Source organism: Panthera pardus, unplaced genomic scaffold (assembly GCF_024362965.1).
Source record: "Panthera pardus isolate Hobbes unplaced genomic scaffold, ASM2436296v1 HiC_scaffold_16, whole genome shotgun sequence".
Lineage (NCBI taxonomy): Eukaryota > Metazoa > Chordata > Mammalia > Carnivora > Felidae > Panthera > Panthera pardus.
Window position 1 is genome coordinate 3129855 of NW_026526721.1, and position 18554 is coordinate 3148408.

Below are 18554 nucleotides of genomic sequence, written 5' to 3' on the forward strand. Positions count from 1 at the left end.
CACACGCTCGTCCCTGAAGGTCTCCAGGAGCAGCGACAAGTGACGACGGCAGCGGGAGACAGTGTCGGGCGGTAGAATGTGGGAAACGCTTTTAAAGAGATTCACTCATCCGTCCTTGCCCCCCGCACAGTACGTCACGTCATGTCACAGATGCGCTGGGAGCATATACGGGAGACTGGTGATAAGGACGCTTTCTGGAGAAGATCAGAAGCCAAGACGGGGCAGAAACTTACTGGTCACTGGCAAGTCTTGCTTGAACTTCTCCCCCAATACACAGGCACTGCCTTTTCCAAGGCCGGAAGGAGGGAGAGAAACCTAATACTAATCCTAAGTAATTTGGATTAAAAGACAAAACAAGAACTGAAAATATAAATTACTTAAACCTAAGGCCACCGCATATCAAAACCCAAACGATGAAGCTTCAAATGCACACGCCGGCCCTCAAGAAACAGAACGAAGCGCGATGCACAGCCCGCTGCGAGGGGCCCGTCCCAACCGCGAGGCCGGCACATCTGTGGACAGCCCGGCTCGTCCGTTCGGTGGAGGGAGGTCCGCACGGGCGGCAGGAGACAATCAAGCCCCGGGGAAGAACCAGCTGGAAAGATCGGAAGACGATGCCCAGGCCGGGCGGGTGGAGGGGCGTGGGGGTGGGGTGCCACCCGAGGTCCGGCCTTGGTTGCGGGGGGTCTGCCCAGGGCTGAGCACCGCTGGTCACCAAACGAGGGCCGACCACCGAGCAGGGCACGAGAGGGTCCCTTCAGGGCTGGAACAGAGCTCGGGAGCCTTGCCCCCATGCAAAAGCACCCGCCCCCAGCAAGGTGGCATCCACAAGGCCTGCCATCCAGTCCAGGATCACCAGGCAGGAAAACCACCCACAGTGAGCAGAAAACCGGGTCACCGGAAACCAGCCTGGGGCTGACAGATGTTAGAACCAGCAGAGGAGGCCATCAAAGCGGTTGTTGTGACTGTATGCTACGAAGGAGAGCCACGAGCGCCGCCAAAGACTGTCCCGAACTTCCGGAAACGCGCACTAGGATGTCTACCCTGAGACACGCCCGTGGTGGGACCGGTGGCAGCTTAACCACGGGAGAAAAGGTTAGCGAAGCCCCAACACAGACGTGGAAACTATCAAAACGGAAACGAGAGACGGAATCCCAAACCCTAGAAAGAACAGCAGGACAGACGGGGACCTGGGGGCCCGGAGGGGGCGGGGCGGGGGGGGTGGCGTCAGAAAGTGTTTGAAGACGTAAGGGCCGCGAACTTTCCTCGGGAACAGCAAACTGCTGAGAAAAACAGGAAGAACGAGACAGTGGGGACGGGCTGGGAACACCACCTACACACCGAGAACCACACACACCCAGACAGTCCACACCTGGGCAAGGCGTGCCCACGGAAAGGTGCTTATGGAGCATGCGGGGACGGGGGCCTGTGATGAGGGAGAGGGACACCGTCAGAGGGGACCAGCCACGGGGGCTCACGGGGAAAAGGGGTGAGATGCCAGGTGGTGGGGCTGGCAGAGCTCCATCCTGAGCTCCGAGCTCCCAGGGACAAGAAACACAAAAAGGGGCAAAAGGACAGAACGCACAGGACACCGGGCCTCCCAGACGCACCGCGCTCCGTACGCGATGCCTCCCTCCCGCGTCACGCGCGAAACACGGCAGCCGCCGCGACCCAAGGCTCACGGCTGCCACCGCAGTCAAGGCCGTCCCTGCCCACACCCCTGCTGCCCCCAAGCAGCCAGGCCCTCCCCCAGCCTCTGGGCCCCCCCCCCACGGCCCCCCTCCCCATCCCTGTCCCCACCGCCCCCCAGCCCCCGCGAGGCCCACCTTCCGACATGGCCAGCTCGCTGGGCGGCGGCTGTGCAGCTCCCGAGGCGATGGAGTCGGGCCAAAACCTCTGGACCGGTCTGTTCTGAGCTGTCTTCTTCTTAGTTTTTGGGGTTTCTGAGCAACTGGAATCCAACATGGGCTGAAGAATCCGTCTTCTGGCGTTGATGAACCTGGGTGCGGAGGGCGACACCAGAAGCGGTCACTGGGACAGCAAACGTCCCTACAGGGGAGGCGTCAGAGCCAGCCTGGACCTCAGGTGGCCCGCGCACCTCTCCCCCGGCCCAGCGCACGTGGATGGCAGGTGGGGCGCCGGTGTCCCCGGGGAGGGGGCCGGGGAGCGGCCACACTGCACACCCGGGGGTCCTGTCCCGCCCTGACCTCGTGGTCACCTCCAAGCACGGCTCCGGGGCCAGACCTGCGACCCTGCACGCCGCTCACGACGGGCCAGTCCCAGAGGAACTAAGTTCCTAGGTCACTAACCGCCCCCACCACGAGGCAGCTCAGAAGCGACTCACCACCCCCGCGGGGACCCGACCCCTGACCCCACACGTGCACAACCACTGCTGCGGGAGCCTGAGGTCGGCAGGGCAGGCGGCTCGTAAGCGTGTGGACGGAAAGCCTGCACCCCTGCCGGCACCCGGGAGGGGGCTCTGTCTCCCCGCGCCCCCCCACCTGCTGTGACCGCAGCCTGCGGGACGCCCACGGCCGCTGGCGAGCTCGGACCGCACGCTCCGACCGGGCCACAGCTGCACTGGCCAGGCCTCCTCCAGGAGGACAGCGACAGGGGCTCACCTCTCGCCGCAGCCCAGCCCGCTAACCCCCGCAGCGGGACCCTGACAGCAAGAGAAAGACAAGCACCAGCGGACACGCGGGCTCTACCTCTGTCCCGGTGCTGTGCCACCACACGCTGCTCTCGGTGCCCCCGACACAGAGCAGAGCTGGGCCCGGACCAGTGACAAGGTCACTTAGCGTTAAAATCCTAACGGTCCTGGGTGCCTGGCTGGCCCGCTCATGATCTCAGGTCGTGAATTCGAACCCCACGTTGGGGGCAGAGATTACTCAAATACAGTTTAAAAAATATAACCCTCGGGGCGCCTGGGTGGCTCAGTCGGTTGAGCGCCGACTTCGGCTCAGGTCACGATCTCGCGGTCCGTGAGTTCGAGCCCCGCATCGGGCCCCTGTGCTGACAGCTCAGAGCCCGGAGCCTGCTTCAGATTCTGTGTCTCCCTCTCTCTGACCCTCCCCCATTCATGCTCTGTCTCTCTCGGTCTCAAAAATGAATAAAAACGTTAAAAAAAAAATTTTTTTTTAAATAAAAAAAATATATAACCCTCGCGTTCAAAACCATCTACAATTGCAGGAAAATACGCTCTAAAAACAGAAACAAGCAGGAGCTCCTGGGTGGCTCTGTTGGTTAAGCGTCCGACGTCGGCTCAGGCCATGATCTCACGGTTCGTGGGTTCGAGCCCCGCGTCGGGCTCTGTGCTGACGGCTCGGAGCCTGGAGCCTGCTTCGGATTCTGTCTGTCTGTCTCTCTCTCTCTGCCCCTCCCCTGCTCGTGCTCTGTTTCTCTCTCAAAAACAAACATTAACCAAAATTAAAAAAAAAAAAAAAAAAGTTGAGGTCAAACCTTCTAGACAAGACAATTCTGCCAACAGAGCTCAAGGAAGTCAACCCTGAAGAAAAGTGGGAAGGCCGGGCAGCGGCAAAAGCATCACAATGTGCAAACAAGTGTCTCTAACATTCACCCCCAACGGATCGACCACTGGTAGGACCGAACCGAGACAGGACGTGTCACACGAGGGGACAGGAGGAAACGGAGCGTGTCCTAGGCCGTCACGAACGTCACAGCGACAACACGTGTGAAACCTCCGTTTCTGCTAACGGCATTTCAGGATTCCACAGGAGACAGTTCGAGGACTGTGGTCTATCACCGGCTCCCAAAACCGCAACAATGGCCCACGCAGGATACCGGAGATGTTTGGTGCCGTACCTGAGCACACGTCCCGCACAGACGACTGCGTATGCCGGGAGACCCCGTCACGTACCCCGGAGCCCACCTGACCTTCAGGTGTAAGCTCTAACGGTATTTCCGACTGATAGCACGTGTGCTCTCTTCTCTCCTACACGGGCCCGTTCTGTAAGCTGGACTCGCGTCCACACGTGCGCGCGTGAACACGAAGGACACAAGCGACAGGCGCACAGAACAGAAGCGCGCCCCTGGAGCCCAGCGCCATTGCCGACGGGAGCGGCCCTGATTTCCGGGACACGCGGTCAGGGCTCAGGCATCCACGACAGTACGCGACACCGGGGTTAGAACAGGAGGACGTGTCATCAACGAAGTCGACCTGTCCCAGGCGTGTCCCTCGTAGGGCCCCGAGGTCCCCACAGGACCCCGCTGCGGGTGGGACCACCACCTGGACCCCCACTCAGAGCTGAACGAAGTGGCACAAGGCTCCCAAAGGTGGGAGAGCCACGGGGGGTGCCCCCGAGGTCAGGATGCCTCGTGGCGGCCGTCACCACCCGGAGGAGGTTACCCACGAAAACAGGCCATCGGCACTGAGCGTGGGGGCTCGGGGCGAGAAACACGGCGGGGACACGCGAGTCTAACTGCACAAGCAGCGTGTGGGCAGAGGGTCCACCGCGAGGGCCACTGATCCCCGAAAGCCGAGAGCGTGCGCTGATCTCTTCCCAAGCCTCCCGCCACCGATCCCAGTCCTGACGACAGCGCTGCTGGTCACGAGAACTCAGGAACCTTCAGCCAAATTCCGCTATTTATTAGCGTCCGTACTTTCAAGGGTTCTGTCGCGCCGACTGGCACGACCCCGGGGAGCGGGCGCATCTTACCAGTTGTTAACTTGGAGTAGTGTCAAATTTGTCTGAGCAGCGATCTGTTTTTTCTCATCTTCTGTCGGGTAGGGGTGCTACGAACAAGAAGAAAAGTTACCGTGAACCTCGGTGTTTACACAGGAAGTCCGGCTTCTCTGGGTAGCCGAGAAACGCGTGAACAGTCCTTAGTGAGACCGCTAAGTAGTGGGGCGCCTGGGCGGGCGGGTCAGTGGGTTCAGCGTCCAACTCCCCCCGATTTTGGCTCAGGTCGTGATCTCACGGTTTGTGAGCCTGAGCCCCGAGTCAGGCTGACGGTGTGGAGCCCGCTTGCAATTCTCTCCCTGTCCCTCCCTCTCTGCCCCTCCCCCTGCGTGCGTGCTCTCTCTCTCTCTCTCTGTCTCTCTCTCTCTGAAAATAAATAAACATTAACGAAACGACTGGTGAGCAGCGACAGTGTTCTGCTAAAACGCCTTCAGCCTCACAAACTTGTCTTAGAAACGTCCCGCACAGAATGCAGCGTCTCCCGGAGCCGCTCAGCGCCAACGCGGCGGTTGGGGCACAGACAAAGGCGGGCTGCGACAGCCGGAGGCTCACAGACGGCACGAGTGGCGCCCCCACCGCCAGGAGCTGCGGCCACCGCGGGGGTCACTGTCCCAACCACGTGATACGGCCGCTAATTTAGGGACCGCCCCGCCGAGGGTACGTTAGGAGCACACGCGCGGACACAGGCTTGAGCTCTGACCCGGCCAGGCGGCACGGACATCAGGCTGCACGTCCTACAGGGAACCGCTTTCCTCGGTCACTTCTGAGACACGGCGGTCATCCCCATTCTACAGATGAGGAAACTGAGGCAGGAGGGCACACGCGCTCCCCATCCGACGGCTGGGTAAACGGGAGGGCGCGGGGAAGGGGCAGGGCAGGCTGTTCCAGGCCCGTCCCGCGGGGTGACACGTTTCTGTCACAGGTGTCGTGAGGAGACACCGACAAGGGGCCGCGCGGACGGCTTTTCGGGAGCCGCCCCGCTAGGTCAGCGTGTGCGGTCAGCGGACCGAGCCACCGCTGGGGATGCGCGGGTCTGCTACGTCACTCCTTCCCTTGTGATTAGTACCTTTCACTTAAAAAAAACAGCATTAAACCAGAAGTACCTACCAAAAGTCACAGAGGTCCCAAAGGAAGGTAATTCCCACCTACGGCACAAACGGTTTCTCCAAGACTGGTTACCGTCCGCACGCAGAAACCGGGAAGACGTTTACTCTCAGACCTACGCGCACCCACGTCCCTTGTGGACGCCCCGGGGCCCCGGAGAGCACACGGGGGGCAGAGGCTCCCGTGAGTATCACTCGGTGGGCGGGAGTCACGCCGGTGGGGCGCCACGCTCACCCCCACAGCGTGCCTGCTCCCTCAGACGACGGCGGTTCGATCGGTCGGCCCACAGCACACGGCCGGAGGTAGAGGCCGTGCAAATGCAAATACCGTACTTGCGGGGCGCCTGGGGCGTTCGGTGAGTTAAAGGCGTGACTCTTGATTTCGGCTCGGGTCATGATCTCAGGGTTCGTGGGTTCGGGTCCCGCGCTGGGCTCTGAGCTGAAAGAGCAGAGCCTGCTTGGGACTCTCTCTCTCTCTCTCTCTCTCTCTGCCTTTCCCTCATTCTCTCTCTTTCTCTCTCTCAAAATAAATAAACTTAAAAAAATAATAAATAGAAGCTGATAAAATCAAAGGGGGCAGGAAACCTAAGTGCTTTCACCAAAAACAAAAGAAAAGACAAAGAAAGCCATCACACAGCAGAAAACGCTATCCTAGCGTATTGGGAACACCACCGGAGAGGATGCGATTTCCGAGACATGAGGGCAAGAGAGACAGAAAATGCTTCATGGGGGGAAACAAAGGAACATTTTACTTCAACCTTATCACAGGGTTTACTGTTTCACAAATCATTACGACGTTAAAGGAAACTTAAAACAAAAACACTGATTCTACCACCCGTCTGTAGCGTGACGACCACGCATCGGCTGTGAGATCACAGTGGGCTCAGACGTGGGTACGTCCCACCCTCAGTCCCTGCCACCTGCCCGAACCTTCCTGGCGCCCCAGCTCTCACTGCCGACTTGACCAGCTGTGTAACGGTCCGGCAGACGGGTGTGTCCTAAACCCCACGCCCAGTCTTCGCGTCGGGATACCCAACATCGCTGTGCCCGTCATCCATAAAGCCTCTCCTCTTGACGTGAAACCTTTCGGGACACGTTTCCAGGTGTGGCCACGCCGCTCAGAGACAGCACTGTCCTCTCTGACACGTGTTGCCGTGTCCTGCAGGCGGGGGTGGCTAGCGGAGAACAGGACAGCAGAGCAGGAGGGAAGCGGGGGCCCGGCTCCCTCAGGGCCTTCCCTCCAGGAAAGGGAGAGGGGTCCTGCCCCCCTCCCCGTCCCGACTGCTCAGCGACATCACATGCCGGTTCAAAGCCTCGAGCCGGCTGCTACTTTGGACCGTCACCTCCCGGGTAGGGAGCCTGACGCCAGTCAGAGAAAAGGGGGTGCCACCCGGCCGCGGCAAGGGCCAAACCCCAGAAGACGCGGGATGACCGAGATGGACGCTGGCCTCGTGGCTCACAGCCGGGGTGAGGACGGAGACCGGTCCCGGGAACAAAGGCAGGCCGCGGGCCCAGGCAGCGGGCTTCCCGGTGGATGCAGGGAAAGGGCGCGAGGAGCCCTGGGTCCGACAGGCACCTCGCTGACAAGCACGGCACGCTGGGATGCGGACGGGGAGCGCAGGGCAGGGAGGAAGAGGCCGGGCAACCAAAGGCACGAGCAGGCGCCCATGGCAGCGACGGAGAGGGGCAGAGCCAGCCCACGGCCACGGCAATCGGGGGCGCGGGCGCTCCGTGTGGTCGCGTGGAGGCCGGGGCCGCGGGGGCAGGGGGCGCGTGCACCAGAGAAAACAAGCCGGGATGAAGGCACCCGGCCGCGAAGCTGGTTCCCGAGGCTTCCGGGCAGCTCCCTGCTGGACCTCCCGACCTCCCGTCCCTCCTCACTACACAAAGGCCCCTCCTTCCGCCGGACGTGGCTGTAACACAGCACGTGGTGTCCACTTTCCCACCTCGGTCTTGCCACACGCTCCCCCGAAAGCCAACCTGGTCGCTCCCGGTCCCGGCCAGCAGGCTGGGCGGTCACTCCTGGAAGCTGCTCCGGGCCACACGCCTCCCGCAGGCTCAGGGGCACGCGGGCTGAGGGTGTCCCCCGCTGAACGGAGCAGCGAGTACGTGCTTCCCGGGAGGGGCCACCTTGCGGAGACGACGCGGCCGTGACCCAGGGGAGGAAACAGGCGCGCGCACACAACGTGGATGGGCGGGTGCTGTCTGTGGGCCCCACTCTGTGTCACGTGCCCCCCCCCCCCCCCCCGTCCACATCGCGATCTTCGACCTTCCCACCTCTTCCTTCCAAGTCCAATACGTGCGACATCGCGCCGCCTGCCCGGGTTTTGCCCCGACCCAGCCTCTGCCTGCCCGCCTCCCTAACTGACCTCACCCCACCTCACCCCGTCATCACTCACGGGGAGCTGGCTCTCACGCACGCACGGGACTGACGTGAGCTGAAGGGATTCCCTTTTCACCGGGGGTGCCCTCCTGTTTAAGTCACTTCAGGGGGTGACCTCCGGGTTTTGGTAACCCTCCTTCCGTCCCGCACTCCACCCCGACGTCTAGACGGTCGACAAAAGACCGATACTTCACGCCGGGCCTGCTCGCGCAGACCCGCACATCTTTCCCGGGGAGCGCGCCAGAAAGCGAGCAGCTCGGGGCGTGGCTAGCGGTGCGGTCACTTGCGTTCTTACCCCTATGTGCTGGAAGAGCCAAGACCTCATCACGTTGGTGGCATGCTTCGGCAAAACGCCCCTTTTATTCTTGGATGAGCCGTCATCTTGATGCAAGATGCTGAGGTCTTGGTTTAACTGTAACTGGAGCTTTTAAACAATTGAAAAGAAAATGTTAGAAAGCACAGAAAATCATGACACGTCCAAGCGGCTCAGGACTTCGGATGGAGACCATAGCCAAAGATCTACGGGTAAACGACTTGTCGCTAGCAGGGGCACGTGCACTGGGGCGGGTGCAGGCTATTCGGGGCGGGAGGAGGATCCCGGGGCATTGCGGCCACGGGCACGGCTGTCTCGCTGTCAGTGGCCCCTCATCTGGCGAGGCAGGTGACACGGGCACCGACAGGTCCCCGGGGTCGCTCCCCTGTCGACATGCCAACCCCACGGCCCTCTCATCCACTGCCCGTTTTCGCCTTGCGTCCTCTGGTAAGGGACGTGACAGAACCCCGCTCGCCCAGCCGAGAGCTGTCAGGCAATCAACGAGAACGGGCAGGAAGGCTTGAGGGCCGGAGACGGCCCGTCGGCCGAGCAGGGGGCAAAGGCACACACAGGAGCAGACAGAAGCATCACAGAGCGAGGGACGAGGGACCGCCGGCAGCCCAGACGCCTCCGCAGCCACGACAGATGCCCCCACCCCCCGCGGAGAGCAGGGAACACGCTCTGTCCGTTGCCTTTCAAAAGGAAGGACGGGCAGGGCACCGCGAATGTCCTGCACACAAACGAAAGAGAGATCTGATGTCTGTAAGGACAGGCCTCAGGCCCCGGCAGGTCCCAGGCGCCGCACCTGATGCCCAGCACGCCCGTGGGGACGGTGTCATCAGTGCTCACGACACGGGCAGGGGACGAAAGCGATCACCACTCACCAGGGCCTCACACACACAGCAGAGACCTCTCTACTGTTACACTTGAATTTAGAACTTATGTATGAAACGGACTCCACAAGAAACGAACATCAACTTCAATGTGATGCATTCATAGACACAGTTGATTCACCATGACCTGAGCCGAAGTTAGATGCTTAACTGACTGGGGCACCCGGGCGCCCCCACAGACACAGTTTAAAGGATTTGGAACTCGGGGCGCCTGGGTGGCTCAGTCGGTTAAGCGTCCAACTTCGGCTCAAATCATGATCTCACTGTTCATGAGTTCAAGCCCCGCGTCGGGCTCTGTGCTGACAGCTCAGAGCCGGGAGCCTGCTTTGCATTCTATGTCTCCCTCTCTCTCTCTGCTCCTGCTCTGCTCGTGCTCTCTCTCTCTCTCTCTCTCAAATATAAACATTAAAAATTTTTGAAAAAAATGAAAGGATCTGGAACTTTACTTTGGAGAGGTCACCGTATTATCTGTGCTTCCTCTGGATTTATATCACTTTGGATACATTCTTTAAAAGCCTCAACAATATCATCTAAACAGAATTTATGACTTAAAAGAGATGTTAAGACACTGACTGTACCTAAAATATCTTAAAACTAAAGACTGTTATCCAGGGCATAAGAGTTTTCGGAAACAGGTTTCCTAGTCGGAGGCTGAAAGCGGGTGGTGTCGAGCGCCCTCTCCGTGCTCCTACGCGGGCACAGGGAAGAGTGGGAAGTGACCTTCCAGCAGGAGTTCCCAAGCACCAGGGGCCACACTTCAGCTTGTCGCCTTATTTGTCTCAATTAACGTGTCATGTCCCTCATGAAGCTTGACATGGGCTCAGTGTCGCTTTTCTTGTGCAGGGCTGAAGCAACCGTGGGCTCAAAAATAGGCCCAGTGACGGCTGGCCGTGTGACTAGACCCCACGGATGGCGTCAACGGGGTCTGAGAGGGCCGGCGAGGCTGCGTGAGGAAGCAGACCGAGGGCCTCGGAACAGACCAGCCGCCGGCCCTGCGGGGCTCCAGCAAGGCCAGGGACTGGACGGGAGGGGGGTGAAAAGCCTAGGAAACTGGCCGGAAGTTTGCTCAGGAAGCAGAGAGAGCCCCGGACCCTCCCCATCATTCTCCGCAGATGACCCATCTGTCCCCCGGCCCGCAGGAGACGGAGGACGTGTTGAGCGCAGCTGGACGGTGGGAGTGAGGGGCAAGGAAAGCCTCCACGCGACACGGGAGACCCCAGCCCGTCCCCGCCCCTGCCGCCAGGCCTGTGCCCCGAGCGAGAAATCTGAGAGTCCTTCTCTGGAGTCTTCTTCCCGAGTGAAGAAGACGCTCCAAGGCCGGCCAACGGAGAGGCCCGCTTGCCGCGGCCCACGCCCCACGCGCACCCAGTGGCTTCCTAGCGGCTCAGGTTCCGAGGACAGGCAACTGTCCCCAAATATCCGAAATCCTCCATCTCATGGAACTGGACAGGGCTGTGCTGACGAAATTATTCGGGCAGAGAAAGACAGACATCATATGACCTCACCCGTATGAGGACTTTAAGAGACAAAACAGGTCTGGGGCACCTGGGTGGCACAGTCGGTTAAGCGTCCGACTTCAGCCAGGTCACGATCTCGCGGTCCGTGAGTTCGAGCCCCGCGTCAGGCTCTGGGCTGATGGCTCGGAGCCTGGAGCCTGTTTCCGATTCTGTGTTTCCCTCTCTCTCTGCCCCTCCCCCATTCATGCTCTGTCTCTCTCTGTCCCAAAAATAAATTAAAAACGTTGAAAAAAAAAAAAAATTTAAAAAAAAAAGAGACAAAACAGGTGAACCGAAGGGAAGCCAGAATAACATAAAAATAGGAAGGGGGACAAAACAGAAGAGACTCTTAAATACAGAGGACAAACAGAGGGCTGCTGGAGGGGCTGTGGGAGGGGCGATGGGCTAAGTGGGGGAGGGCGCATTAGGGAATCTCCTCCTGAAATCACTGGCGCACCACACGCTAACTAACTTGGATGTAAATTAAACATAAAATAATACTGATAATAATTTAAAACATAAGTGAAAGTCTCCATCACAAAAAGCAGACACCAGCGTGAACGAACATTGAGGCGCAGAGGAAGAGCGAGAACACAGAAGCTAAAGACAACTGCAGCCACCCTTGGGCCAAAAACGGGAGCTTCAACGCAGAGCACAGAGGCCGAGGAAGGGTCTGGAAAATCCCTGCTCTGCTGAACACTTTGAACTTCGAGGACGGGCGGAAGGCGGTGGGGGGAGGGGGCGCAGAGAGAAAAGTCAGTCTCTGAGAACGAGACAATGGGAGCACAAACACACAGAAGTCCAGAGACTCTGTTCGGAGGGTCCGATGCTCAGTTAGCAAAGGCTCTAGAAAGAGACTGTGCGTGCCGGGGAGGGGGCAGGGCCGTCTCGGGAGACTCCGAGTACACGTCCCCGACTCAAGGACACGAGGTTTCGGGAAGGCGCTGCAGCAGCACGGAGGAGAGAAGCATCCGACGGGAGACAGAAGACGCTGGCCTCCTCCCCAGGCGATGTGGCCACGAGGGCACAGAGACGCCGTGGCCTCCAGCCCCGGTGACAGTCACCTGCATGTCGGAACTGCACTTGGACACAGATTGCATCACGAGACCGAAATAAAGTCATTCTCAGGTTTGCAAAGTCTCAACAAAACGTACCTCCCAGCATATTTCCTCTGGACGTTTTCAAAGTGGGGAATAAAGCTAAGAAAGCAGAGGGTATACGCTGCAAGAGAGGGGACTCCTGAAGGTGATGTCAAAGGAAAGTTCAAGAACATGCCCTGTGCCTGGCCCAGAGAGAGAGACGAGCCCCTGCGAGCAGGAGACGGAGAGCTTCTGGGGGCACACAGCTCCGATGTGCCTTCTGGAAGGCAGGGCGTAGGGGGATCAGCACGAGGGTGTCAGCCACGGCCCCACGAGCACTCGGCCAGGGGACTCAGCAATGCAGTGGTTCGCTCGGGCAGAAGCAAACACGTGACCCAGAAAAGTGTTGTGATCACAGTTACACACTCAGCTCGGCACAGACCCGTATTTACACAGTCAGGGTAACATTAACACCGAGCAGGGGTGTGGCCACAAGGCCAAACACACAGGGAAGATGGGGGAAAGCCAGAGCGAGCAGGGGCTCCTGCCACGACAGCGAGCCCAAAGCAGGTGTGTAAGGGGTGACTTAGTGTTTAGAAACGGGGAGGAAGACAGCAGAAGGAACGACTGTAAGGTCAGGAAGCAGGTGCCTGACACGAGAGGTGGGAACAGCGGGCGGGAAAGGCGGCGGTTTGCTCCAAGCCTCTCAGCACCCTTGACGCTGAGCTGGGCACGCAGCTCGATATCAACTTGATTTTTATATCAAAGCAAAGTGAGTTAGAGAGTAGAATGGAGGCAAAAAACCTTGTCACAGGCCAACCAATAGCAAAACCCTAAAATATACAAATAACGATCGTACAAATAGACTCTCCCAGGAAAGGAGAGGAGATCAATGAAATCCCCTGGTTACTTCTCTTTTCTCAAAAAAATGTTTTTAGGGGCACCTGGGTGGCTCAGTCGGCTGGGTGTCGGACTTCGGCTCAGGTCACGATCTCCTGGTCTGTGAGTTCGAGCCCCGCGTCGGGCTCTGTGCTGACAGCTCGGAGCCTGGAGCCCGCTTCGGATTCTGTGTCTCCCTCTCTCTCTGTCCCTCCCCTGTTCACTCTCTATGTGTCTCTCAAAAATAAATTTTAAAAATGTTAGGGGCGCCTGGGTGGCTCAGTCAGCTGGGTGTCGGAGTTCGGCTCAGGTCGTGATGTCGCGGTCTGTGAGTTCGAGCCCCGCATCGGGCTCTGTGCTGACAGCTCAGAGTCTGGACCTGCTTCGGATCCTGTGTCTCCCTCTCTCTCTGCCCCTCCCCTGCTCATACTCTGTCTCTCTCTGTCTCTTAAAAACAAATGTTAAAAAATTAAAAAAAAAACAAAAACACTTTTAGAAGTATAAACACCTTTCCATAGAGACGCCCTACGAAGAGGGCAAATCCCACCTCCTGACGGGCACTAAGTCAGAATGCGGCCCATGGTGGCGGACTCTCTCCTGGGCGAGTGTGGCCGTGTTAAAATCCCCCGTGTGTGCACCTGAGACCCAGACAGACACTGGGCAGCACGGGGGCGAGCATTACGAGGGCTCAGCCGTGACGGCCATCTTACTGCCGCTGAGATTCACCTGGGGGTCATACTGGCCAGAGCAACCACATGAGCCGTGACAGTGACCAAATGAACCGTGACAGTTTCCGACACAAGAACAGACCCCGTCATCGGTAAGTTGTCACCCTGATTATCTGCAGCCCAGAAAGAACCAGCCCCACCCCCCCCCAAAAAAAAAGAAAGAGCCCAGAGTAGCCCAAATAGCTACAAAAAAAAAAAAAAAATCGAATGCACCACGTACAGGCTTCATCCAAAGCACCTGCACCCAAGCCCTCGGTCAATCTGGTCACTCTTCTGTCAGGAACCCGGGCAGCCCGTGTCTCTGGCCTCCCAGCCCTGCTGACCTAGAAGCCATACATGGAGGAGGGGGACGGGGAGGGGACAGGCGCACGGTGGGCTGCAGGGCCACGAGGACCGGAACAGAAACAGCTCACAGGCAGCAAGAAAGGGGGCTGCGTTCGCCAGCCCGCCTCATGGGGCTGGGGGCGTCACAGGCGAGAGTCTGTGTGAGAAGGGGTTGCGCTGAAACACACATTTGCTAGTTAAACTAGTCCTCTGTGTGTCTAAGAAAATTCAGTTAAGCAGCAACTTCCTTCTTAAGCATCAGGACAAATAAACCTCTACTCCAGAAGGAAGGCAGCGGACTCTAAGGTGTCTTTCTCTGAGAGCGGTTCACGCTGGCACTGGGACGCGCTCTACCGACCAGGGGCCGCCCATGTTCATGGCTGTGGCACATGGGGAGCTCCAGGGACAGCGGGTTGGATGGGGAGCCCAGGGACAATGCTGCTGGGGTCTAGCTCCTCCTCTACCCCTCGCGGGCCCAGATGACAAGGCCCCCAAGCCCAGCCCAGCCCAGCTCTGCCCGTGAAGTGAGAGGCGGCAAGTCCCGGATGGGCCGGGCCAGCCCCCGCCGCCCAGGCCCTCTCGCATCTGCTACCCGATTAAGGGAAACACGAACGTCTCCAAGGCTGGGCTGCCAGTTGTCAGTGAGGCTGCAGGAAACATCCGTGCTTCCAGGAAACAACGAATCTACGTTCTTAGTGTGAGCAGCTAACAGAAACGTGGTCTTTCGGATTTAAACCGAGCTGCGTGTAAATGACAAGACTGTACGTGTGTGTGTGTGCGTGTGTGTGTGTGTGTGTGTGTGTGTGTCTCCACAACTTAAAGGGGGCGGGCAGTCCACCAAGTTCAGCCTCCCCTACCACAAAGGCACGGAGGGCGTAGGTCGACTGCAAGGTCACAGCACAGAACAGCATTTCCACCTGCTGCTTCTGCCCCTGAGGCGGCCTCCTGTGCTCTCGAAGCTGGTGTTCCCAGGAGGCGGGGGGCCAAGTGGGGGGCGGTGCCTCACTGGGCGCCTTGGAGCGGGGGAGGGGCAGCCCCGGCTCAGCTCTCCCCTCCGGTGGGTGGGCGGATGTGAAGCGCGCACCCCGGCCACCCCACCGGCCACCGGCCACTGGAGGGCGAACCTGAAGCGGTGCTCTGGCCCATCAGGTGCTCAGCAGGAAGGCCTCCGCAGGGTCTGAAAGACCTGCCTGCTGGGTCCGCTGTGAACCTCCACGGGGGCGGGAAGAGTGCGTCTACACTGCCTCAAGTCTCCGGATCCAGAGACAACTACACCACCCGATGCTAAACTGGACAACGGGGTTGCTTCGCGGAAGGGGTGATGGAGGACCTTTCTGCCGCTTCTTCGGACTTTCTGGACTCCGCAACTTTCTTACGGTAAAGGAAACGGGGAGTAAAACAAGAAACGGGGCTGACACTGAGCTGAACTGGGGACCGGCACGGTCTTCAGGCAGAGGAACACCCACGCCTGGCTCTCCCGTGCCCGCACGGCCCCGCTCGCCCCCAAGCCCTCCCCCCGGAATGGCACACGCACCTGGGAGTTCTGGATCCTGATGGTGCCGGGCGACAGGGCTTGTGTCACCACCTGGCCTTGAGGAGTGACAACCGTGACAGGCTGATACACCGTGCCACCTCAGGAAGGAAGAGATCAAAACGCTCTTGAGTCTCAGTGATATAAAACCATATTCTCAATACACTCAACGTACATCACGAAAGGAAAACAAATCTCTGGTGTGACGAGGTTTTTAAGCCATGTCGAACGATCAATACCCCGCTGGCGGACTTGTCACCATAAACTATTAAAACGACCGGTCCCGGACGAGCCGCGCCCCGGGAGGGGGGCGGGGGGCGGGGCACCGGGCAAGGGGCAGCGAGGCGTCCCATCGCCACGGCGCTGTCAGCCGCTGTCAGCCGGGGCGGATGCTGCAATTCCCTTTCTTTTGCTCCATTTCCCCCACAACCAGCACATGTGAAAGGACTTGGCCAAGGGGGCGAAGGAGTTTTCATCACAGTATTTTGTTGCTCGAACGTGCTTCCATCCTCCTTTGGAAGCTTCCCTTCGCACTATCCTGCGAGGGTTTCTCCCCGCCCTGCGCGCCCCGACTCCGTCCTCACGATGGCTTTGTATCTGCGATGCTGGAGACGCGCCAGGGACCTGCAGACTCTGTCCCCTCCCCGCGATGATTTCTGCCATGCAAGTAACACCAAGGCTGAGAGGGAGTTTTGTTTGTTTGTCAAACATTAAGGGCACGACTTAAGGTTTCCCAGATGCTGCCAAGAGTACAATTAAAAACTAGGTTATCTGCAAATCACAACTCAGTTTTTGCTATATATTTTCAACTCCCATATAAAACCCTTCTTCCCCGAAGTTTTTGGTAGGGACGCACAAGTTGCATAAAATATCTGTTACTGAGAATGAAAACAAGAGACGGGCCTTCAATTCTAAGGGGTCTAGTTTTGCCACCCCTGTCTCAGGAACTGGCGTTAATCAGCAATTGCACTGACGGGCTTCTCCGCTCTCATATAAAGGACTTTTGCACAAAAGCTCAAGGAACGAGTGTCCTTTTCTCCGTCAGCATACCTGCCACTGTTGCCATGGTGACGTTCCCTTGCTGCAGCGCGGATGCGGGCACCACGATTCCTTGGGGGCTGAGGGTGCCTGAGATGGCACTCTGAATCTGCTGTGAGTCAAAAACACACGGTGAGCAGTGAGCGGAAACACAAAAGCCACGTTTAAAACTTTAAACCAAGTGGCATGGTGCCACCACCAGTGAAGGCCAGGTGCTCGGGACAGAGACGCAGAGGACAAGCCTTCCGGAAGGCGCGCCTTCCTTATCTGCAAACCAAGAGACCCCAGACTGACCCGCTATTAAATACGACCGTCAGCACCGAGATTCCAGCTTCGACCTGGCTCCCAAACGGTCATCTTTCGTCTCATCATATTAGACTCGCCTCGAAGCCCTGGAGGCGTGACGAGGAAGGCCGGGAGGACCTAAGGTCATCGCACAGCCTTCCCACTCCATTGGCTCACTCTAGAGCTTTCCAAGAACCAGAGTCCCCCTACAGATGACGCCACAGGCTCAGGAGGCTCCATGTGGTGCCAGAGAGTCACCTGCGGCCGCGGCCAGCTCTGTCCCCTCACCAGAGCACGGAGCACATCGGCTCCCCCCCTCCCCCAGCCCCCGCCTCGGGTGTTCAGGTCCGTAGAGTGCTAGGTCTGGGCCTGGCCTGTAGCCGGTTGCACAGAAAGAGCGTAAGACCACATCGAGATCCCAGCCATCCCAAGTCAGGTACAAATGGGCTGTGACGGCTGGGGCAGGTGGCCGGGAAGGGGGCTCTGTGCCGGGCGTCTAGGCACAGGGTCTGGCACGCCACCGGCACGCAGGTATTTGAGCAATTAGATGGCATCGGTGTGAAAACCCAAAGACGATTACTCTGCAGGCTGCCGCACCGATCCGAATGCGTGTCCGAGCTTTGATAGGGACACACAGCATCTGCCACATGAACTTGGTTAGAATAAAAATTAATTCATCCTAGAAGAAGAGGGACAAAATGAAACCAAAGCAAGCAGAAAGAAGGGAGTAATAAAGATCAAAGCAGAAATCGATGAAACTGAAAATAGAAAAACAACAGAGAACAACCAATGGAAAAAAGAGCCGGTTCCCTGAAAAGATCAAAATACTGACAAACCCGCTAAGACAGGAAAAAAGAGAGGTGACAAGTTGCCAGCACCAGGAAGGGGACGGGGGGAGGGGGGGTGGGGGGCGCCACAGGCCCTGCAGACGCCGACGGCAGGAGGGGCTCTGGCGACAACTGGGCACACACACATGTGACGTCTAGACAGAAGCCAACACGAAACACACCATCCCAACAGCCCGGTAACTGTTACGGACGCGGAATTTGTAGCTCGAAAACTCAAAAAAGAAACCTCCAGGTCCAAGTACCGTCACTGGAGAATTCTATCAAACACGTAACGAAGAATTCACACCAATTCTACATAATCACTTCCAGAGAACAGAAAAGGAGGGAATACTCTTCATCTCATTTTGTAAAGTCGTATTATTCTGATACGAAACCTTGGCAAAGACTGTAACAAAAAAGAAACCACAATCAGTATGGACACGCAAACGTCTCACAACATACAGCAAACAGAATTCGGGAACCTATATAAAAAGAATTAATGTGCTGCGACCAAGTGGTATTTAGTCCAGGAATGTGAGGCTTGTTCGATATTCGAAAAATCAAGTAACGTGATCTACCTCCATGTTAACAGAAGAAAGGAGGAAAATCACATGATCACATCAATTCATGCAGGGAAAGCATTTGAAAAAATTCAACATAATAAAAAAAAACTCTCCGGAAAAAAAAAAACAACAGGAATAGAGGGGAAGTTCCTCAACTTGATGAAAAGCATCAAGAAAAAACCTTCCAGTAAAATTATAATTAACAGTGAAAGGCGGGGGCACCTGAGTGGCTCAGTCGGTTGAGTGTCCGACTTCAGCTCAGGTCATGATCTCATGGTTCGTGGGTTCAAGGCCCACATCAGGCTCTGTGCTGACAGCTCAGAGCCAGAGCCTGGAGCCTGCTTCAGAGTCTGTGTCTCCCTCTCTCTCTGCCCCTCCCTCACCCGCACTCTGTCTCTCAAAAATGGATAAA

At 57.9% G+C, this 18554-nt stretch overlaps 1 protein-coding gene across 5 annotated transcripts in view; it reads right to left on the bottom strand.

The window, feature by feature from the left end:
* The window catches only part of PKNOX1 (PBX/knotted 1 homeobox 1), a 56494-nt gene that overhangs the window by 1241 nt on the left and 36699 nt on the right, over nucleotides 1-18554 (bottom strand). For 4 of the 5 annotated variants that reach the window (XM_053903024.1, XM_053903021.1, XM_053903023.1 and 1 more), the window contains 5 exons: nucleotides 16480-16579; nucleotides 15433-15530; nucleotides 8482-8610; nucleotides 4677-4753; nucleotides 1827-1999 (listed from right to left, as the gene is read on the bottom strand). In XM_053903024.1, coding sequence (XP_053758999.1) covers nucleotides 1827-1999; nucleotides 4677-4753; nucleotides 8482-8610; nucleotides 15433-15530; nucleotides 16480-16579 — 577 coding nt within the window. The remainder of the gene's footprint in view (nucleotides 1-1826; nucleotides 2000-4676; nucleotides 4754-8481; nucleotides 8611-15432; nucleotides 15531-16479; nucleotides 16580-18554) is intronic. The other variant, XM_053903025.1, reaches the window with a different exon arrangement.